The 7,706-nt window shown below is 33.3% G+C and overlaps 1 protein-coding gene across 1 annotated transcript; it reads right to left on the bottom strand.

Moving 5' to 3' along the window:
- Nucleotides 1-676: 676 nt before the first annotated feature.
- Nucleotides 677-5,823, bottom strand: LOC120070112 (THUMP domain-containing protein). Its single transcript, XM_090310830.1, has 7 exons — nucleotides 5,615-5,823; nucleotides 5,398-5,517; nucleotides 4,364-4,840; nucleotides 3,580-3,719; nucleotides 3,366-3,486; nucleotides 2,183-2,323; nucleotides 677-936 (listed from the first exon to the last, which is right to left on the bottom strand). Exons 1-7 carry the CDS (start codon nucleotides 5,678-5,680, stop codon nucleotides 856-858), a joined length of 1,146 nt encoding a protein of 381 aa, XP_090166956.1. The 5' UTR covers nucleotides 5,681-5,823; the 3' UTR covers nucleotides 677-855.
- Between the last annotated feature and the right edge of the window lie 1,883 nt (nucleotides 5,824-7,706).

Raw genomic sequence — 7,706 nt, 5'->3', positions numbered from 1 at the left:
TTGTGTTCTGAATGCAGAACCAAACATTAGCTCTCATCTCTGACTAACCAGGCAGATCAACTATGGAGCCAACCAACAAGGTTGATTGGATTTTGGAATTTCATTTCTCCTTCTCTTGACTGGTAAAGGTGAGGGGGTGGAAATTATAAATGACTAAGTCACTAAACTTGTTTCTTCTCCGTTGTTGTAGAATATAGGAAGCTGGTGGAGAAATTGTCAAGTCTCCAACAGCTTAAGGATGTATCCTATTTCCTCACCTTTTTCTTGTCTCAATGACCAATTGTTTGTAAACTGAAACATGAAGGGGATGTATAATGATAGTCTGGAAATCATATATAAAAGTTTCTACCTTCAGTCTAAGGGGCAGATTCCATGTCTCAGAATTCAGAAAACAAAAGCTCCCTCTTCAAAAAGTAGATGGCTGACAAACTCAATAGCAGTTGAACAGAAAAAGGTTCTAAGAAGACAGATCAACAAAACTAACAGCATAAATATTCTATGGACCATAAAATTTAAAGTAACATATAAACTAGGGAGTGAGTCAAGGCAACTTCAATACTTTTTCAGTTTTGTAAAGAAATGACAAAAATAACACCTAAGCTAAGAATCAAATGAACGAGAGCGTAAGACCAGTTTGATTTCTTTCAGGGACAAGGCCAAATTGCTTAGAGACAAGTTTCTAGAAACACATAAAGTTATCAGATTTTGTTATATGCCAACAGCTATATAATATGTTCGTTTGGTTCCAAAATTTTCTAAATTAACCACCATCAAGCTAGGTGTTGCATACATTTGAACATTAAAAAGTGTCCAAAGCTGAAACAGACACGAAAAACAAATAAATAACCTATCCTATTACTTTCTTGATGTAAGCTGCCTCAGATTGTACTTGGACAACTCCTTATACTTCTCCACCACTCCAATCAAGCAAATTGTCTGAAAAACAAACAATAAAAAGTAAGAAACTTCATCTCGAAGAATTAAAGAGCTTATCGTCTGAGTCCTAGGGCAATCACAAGAGCACAATGATTCACAAATCAGGAAAAACAATATGTAGAATATGCAACATTGGATAGAAAGTAACTTTGTTGGCTAGCTCAGAAAAAGAATTTAAAAAAAATAAAAATAAAAATAAGGAAAGAAAGAAAGAAAGAAAGAAAGAAGATCAAAGATTGTTATTTACCTTTTTTTTTTTTTTTTTTTTGTAACCATGGGCTAAAATGCACAAATACGGACACGAGAAACGGATACGACACAACACGAACATGGCGACACGTCATATTTTAAAAATCTAGGACATGACACGTTTATTACAATATACATTTTTAAAAGTATTTATCATCTTTGTACCCAAAAAAAATTTAAGTAAATGGGTTGATGTATTTATATGCTTAGAAAACTTAGCTTGATATATTTCACACTCAAAAGTTATTATTACCGTCATATATGTATCTTTCTAATCTACTCAATAAATGTTCTATGCATGTCTAACACATTTGTTGCATTAACAAGTGTCCGATACGTGTTCAATAAATGACGGAGTGTCCAAGTATTTGATACGTGTCGGACACGGACACACTAGCCAAACTAAGGTGTCCATGCTTCTTAGCCCATGGGTTGTCAAGTTAAATCTGATTCAGCCTACCAGAAACATGTAATGATCAATGATTACAGATGGTCGCTTTTTCTTTTTCACTTTTTATATCCATGAGCTGTCAAGTTCAATCTAATTCAGCCTACTCTATTGACATCAAGTCTCACCAAACAACTAACTTGTCGTTCAGCAATTCTTCATGTTCTAAGGCCATAGTTAATGCCTCCCAGTCTAACCTGCAGATAAGGCCAGTTCTACAAGATAGGGAAGTTCTACGACACTTTCCTTTCATTCCGGTATGGGTAGAAATATAAACTTCAGTTCCAGCAGACTTAACTTCAAAGCAAACGTTTTTCTAAAAAGATCAATTTTGGTTAAAGAAGTAAAGTTTGAAACCAAAATCAGATTGAATTCACAAAGCAAGGTGGGTTAGGGGCAGAGCCTCTCTAACCACAATATTTTGAACAGGTAATTTGAAGCTTCACACACCCTCGCGGAGTGGGTGGCCACAGCAAACATTCACTAGACTGAATCATGTCTAAATAGAAATCTCCAAGATTATTTACTTCCAAGAACAGAGATGCTCACCTTGCAAATCTCAACCACAATGGTTTTTTCAGGATTGTTTAAATCAACTTTATGAGGCTCAGGAACAGATTTTGCTACTGTATTAATTATAGTTGCCCTGTCAATGCCAGTATTTGCACGGGCCTCATATAATACTGCAAACTGCAAGAAAGTTCATAAAAATTGAAACAATGATTTGTGAGCATTCTAATAATAGAATCATCATGTCAAATCACAATGAGACCCTGAAAAAAAAAGGATTCATTGCGTAGATTGATAATTATCTCATAGGCAAAAGGATTAATGTTCACTTCTTGTGAAGTATTTATATAGGATGCTATTTTCTTTTATAAATCAATAAACAGTCGATTATAGTCACTTAAATGCATTCTCCCATGTCCTTTAATGACAGGAAGTTGTAATTTAATCATACGACTAGGAGGTTTCAAAATGTGTTGGATCAGATTCATTGAAACTACAAACATTAAAAAAAAAACTATAAACTCCTGACATATTTTGTTTTACAAAGTTACTTTGAAGTACTATTAAAAAAAAAAGGAAAAAGAAAAAGAAAAAATAACGCATTTGTCAAGGAGTTTGCAACATGGAAAGATTTATAAAAGTAATTTAAATCCATAAAATCATGAGAGAACATTGTTAATACTTCACTGAAGATAAAATTTTAAAATAGTAAAAATTGCACAGAATTAACGGACCAAAACTACTTTAAAAGCTTTCAGTTTCAGCTAATATAAGATAATTAGGCATAGATTCTCCTTACTTATATTCTACCTAGTTGACAACTACATTAGCAGCTTTCAACATTTATAAGTATGCACAACCTACTCTTCTTTAAACCCAATGACACTTTTATCTCTTTGTATACGTGAATTGAACATATGACCTAGAATTCCAGTCACAAAACTGACCATAAATCTAGAAACCAAATCTGAAACACTCATCCTCAATTTCAGAACAAATACTGTCATCAAGAGATCTGCACAATTATTTCCAACACATGGTAGTGTTGAAATTGAAATGATTCTATTCAAATAGTCCTCAAATCTATAATTTTTCCTCAATCTTCATTTACACACTTGTCGTTGTTAAACATTTCTTTCCTGTTCTTTTGCATTGAAAAGAGGATTTATCACAAAGGACGAGGCACCATGATATTGAAATCGAGAATATATATGGAATATACCTTTACAGGACTTTGACTTTCAACAGGAAAGTTCTTTTCTATTAGAGGCTTTATTGCCCTCGTGATCTCCTCAACTGAAGCATAGCATGCCACTTCAATTGGCAGTACTCGAAGTATGAACCTGAATTATATCAAACATAAAACAAAGCATTTTATCCAGTATATGAATGTTTTCATGCATTGTTCGCTACAGAAATTCAAAAATTATGTAAACCTTGATATGTGTTTCCTTGTTGAAGCAATAGAAGTCATCATATGCTGCACAACAGCCTCAGGACCAGGTTCTCCATCACTCTTCCGCATTTGGATAAAGACAACACCATTACATCCCGAATCAAGATTGAAAAACCGTCTCTGTATCACATTCCATAATAAGCAGATTGGATAACAAAGGATCAGCTACCAGTCTGGATAACTAATAATACTGTATGCTATAAGATAACTCAAGAAAATAATGCAATATCACAATGATGTTGGAAAAATACTAGCATACAAGTCATACTCATAAAACAAAAAGTTATCAATTGCAAGATTATTTATAATTCAATATCCAAAGATTAATCTAATATAGCATAAGAAGAAGAAACAAACACAGAAAAGTATTAAACTGAAGAGAAATTGTTAAATAAACATCATAATGATAATACGAGCATCATATTCTATCAACAGATTAAGAATCCTTGGTCCAGCAATTTGATCCACTTCATACACCTTGCAGACTGTTGTCAGATTAAGAAGGCGCAATGAACTCGAAAATCTTAAATCAGATAGTCATTTAACAAAGAAAGTAGTCTGCTCTTATTCTTTCTTAAAGTATTAAGACCTGCAAAGCTGATCAAAATTGGAGCAGGCCTGTTTAAAGAACCTACTCCAAACCCATCAATATAATCCGTTGTTCATGTCATCATGCAGGGACATGCTTGTCCAACTTATGATAACAAAAAATTGTGAAAGATTAGAAATAAGAATAACCTTGACATCGAAATTTTATCACTGACCTTGTTCTTATCTCCCAATTCCTCAAGTTCAGCCTCAATCAGTTGATCAATGGACTTCTCTTTTTCCTTTATAATATTTTTTGACGCATCTGCTTCAATGCAGTGTTTCTTATTTGGTGGCTCCTCAACATCCTCTGATTGAACTTCAGGACACTTCATATCCCTTTCATTTTCATTTGATTTTTCCTCTGTTTGATTTTCAGAGGCTACAGTGTCCCCTTGACGAGGATTGAGAACTCCAGTGGTTTTATTTTCATTAGAAGGATCATTTTGCTTCTTGGGAGACTTAGACTCTTCCTCAGGAACCTCCTTATTCTCATCCTCAGCCACCTTCCCGTCCTCCTCTTCTTCCTCATTATCATCATCAGAACTAGAAGAATCGGAATCAGAAAACTTAATCTTTTTGTTTAAAGGTTTATCTGCTAATTCTGTCAGCTTCACACCACAATTCTTTCCATGAGCTAACTCGTCAAAAAACTGAAAATTGAATAACGGAAGAAAAGAACTCCATTTAATCAACACTCCTTTAAATATAACAACACTAAAGCCTTTGAAAGAAATATATATATACAGCATTTCAAGAAGTAGCACTTCATAACCCTACAATGAACAATTAGACGAAAAATTGACAAAAAAATCATAGCTACTTTTGTGATAAGCTTGAACACTTTCCCTTTACAGCCATAATAGATATCATTGGATTAGTATTCACTGCTCACTAATATGATTTGGTCTAGCTTATAGAAACAGGCTCTTTGCATTTGAAGACCTTTGAGTATTGAGTACCACGCTTTACATTACCTCCCCCCCAATTCTCTAATTATCTTAAATTACTCATTTCTCTGCCATTTCACCTCTTTTATCTTTGCTATATCTAACAAGGCAAAAAGGAAAGTTCCAATTCCCCCCACTGACTTCCACAATAAGGCAATAGAAATCCTGCTTAATTACAATGAAAACGCTAGACATTCAAACATTCATCTGAAACCCACCAAATCATAACCCAGAACCAGCAAAATGGGGGGAAGTCATACAGAGTCAATAACGTTGATGGCTTCAATGGAGGCTTGGCGTTCTCGGCCTCCATCGCAGGTTATAAAGAAACCTTGAACTCCTGGACGTAATGGGTAATGGCCCTTCTTCTTCACTGGCTTCTGAGGAAGGAGAAACACAAGAAAATCAGAAGAAATTGAATCAACTGACAATAGAATACAGAAGGTCAAAAGAAGAAGAAGAGATTGAGAGATAAACGTTGTGGGGGAGAAAGCGCTGCTTCCTCTTCTTGCCACCGGTGGAGGGTTTGTTCTCGGCGGCCATTGCAGAGTGAATCTTCGTAGCAGCAGAGTAGTTCCAAGCTTTGGACGTTCGAACCAAAAAAACTGTATCCCATTTGTATTTTCAAAGGTTTATTTTGGGGTAAATGTATAATTTAGCCTTTGCCCATTTTCAACTTTCTCCTCAATTCTTGGAAAATTTGGGGGTTTCGACATAAATATCGATAAAATATCAATTTCGATAGAAAGTTTTGGAAGAATTATAAAATAAAATAATAATAAAAAAATTTATAGATAGAAAAAATATCAAATTATTTATAAAAGTAGTTTAAAAAATATTAATAAATGTTGGTAGACTATCAATGTCTATCCGTGATAGACTTCTATCAATATCTATCACTATAAACATGGATAGATTTCTATCAATCTCTGTCAAAGAAATTAAAAGTTTGCATTTTGGATAAATAGTTTTCTTTATTTTTCTATTTTGAAAATCCACAAAAATAAATTTAAATTATTAAATTAACATTTTATGATTTTTAAACCAGTTAACATGTCTATTATTTATATTATATTTAAACTAATGACATTTTGTTACGTTTTGTGAATTTTCCTACGATATAATGAAAATATCGATTAAATCTTCATGTCGATGTCGAATCCATGCAAATGTGAAAATACCGATGGAAAAATCAACATATTGATAGAATTTTAATACTATGGATGTAAGGTGTGTATTTAATGCAAAATTGAGATTAAAAATATTTTGAAACTTAAGGACTAAATTAAAATCAAACTCAAAACTTGAAAACTAAACATGTAACATCTTGAAATTTAGGAACCAAATAAAAACTAAAGTCAAAACCTAAGGACTGAAGGAACTCTTAAATAAGAGAACCATTGAGTGGAAGCAAGATCGTTCCAAATCTATTATGAAAGAACAAATCATTTACAAACAAATAAGAACAGTTATGCATTATCGAGTAAATTACAACATGCTTTCAAGTAAAAACAAAGGGAATCAAGTGGCATACCTTTGAAGAACTATTTTTCATGTATTCCCTCGATCAACACTAATCATGCATCCAAGCAAACTCGATCAAGTCCTCGAACGCAACGAACAACCAGTGAAAATCACGAACAGTCAAATCCTTGAACACAATCAAGTAAGACTCGATCCTCAACCCTCGAACAACAACACTCGACACCACAAGATAGGTTATCTTGGTATTCTTAGCGTGAGAATCCATGAGGTGTGAGCTCTGTGTAGATTTGGTAGAGGGACGGAGGAAATATACTATCGAGTAAGTGGGAGAATGAGAAACCTCTATCATATAGAGTTGGATACTCGATCGTTTAGCAAATGGGGAGCTATCGTTTAGTAACGAGGAGCTTGGTCGTTTACTTTCTCAAGCTTTTCTTTTACCCGATCGGTGTGAATCCGATTATCCAAAAAAAATGAAAACATTTTTCCTTTTATTCATCAGTTATAAAAACTGATAAAAACCTCCCGCTTGATCGGTTAATGGAGAAAACATATCCACCAACAATTATCTAATAACTGTTTTATTATAAATAAATATAATAACTAATCTATCATATTATATTTATAATATATAGTTTTAATATCACATAATATGTAATATTTAAACCATAGTTCTTTTTCTCCTTTATGAAATTTAATATAAATCATATTTATATTAATTCCTCCAATTAATGTATCTAATACATCAAATCAATTATAACATATATAGTTGAATCAATTTAATTATATTATATATGATCGAATTCCCTCTTGTTAATTTGAACATTTCAAACTAACCCAAAAACTGATTCTCAACTTGAATTAATTGAGCTACCAAGGGGACCTTATGGACTTGTAGCTTGAAGCTCCACCATTCGTTAATTTTTTAGCATTCCACTAAAGACCGACAGTTGCACTCTTCGCATTACAGATATATTTTTGTGTTCATTAGATATAACTAATCAACAGTACGATAACCCTTTACAAATCGTTCGTAAGTATAGTTTGGCCAATTTATTGTTTTGCCCCTGTAGTTACATCTAAC

This window comes from Benincasa hispida, chromosome 2, assembly GCF_027475165.1.
Source record: "Benincasa hispida cultivar pf3 chromosome 2, pf3_genome.v1.1, whole genome shotgun sequence".
Taxonomy (NCBI): domain Eukaryota; kingdom Viridiplantae; phylum Streptophyta; class Magnoliopsida; order Cucurbitales; family Cucurbitaceae; genus Benincasa; species Benincasa hispida.
The sequence above is the reverse complement of the archived record's forward strand: the minus strand, read 5'-3'. Positions and strand labels throughout refer to the sequence as shown.

Excerpts from the sequence above, each read along its gene's own strand:
- LOC120070112 (XM_090310830.1), bottom strand. The coding sequence starts at position 5,680 with ATGGCCGCCGAGAACAAACCCTCCACCGGTGGCAAGAAGAGGAAGCAG. Across the intron at positions 3,720-4,363 it reads AATTGGGAGATAAGAACAAG|AGACGGTTTTTCAATCTTGA; the intron begins GTCAGTGATAAA and ends AATGTGATACAG. Across the intron at positions 3,487-3,579 it reads ACAAGGAAACACATATCAAG|GTTCATACTTCGAGTACTGC; the intron begins GTTTACATAATT and ends GATATAATTCAG.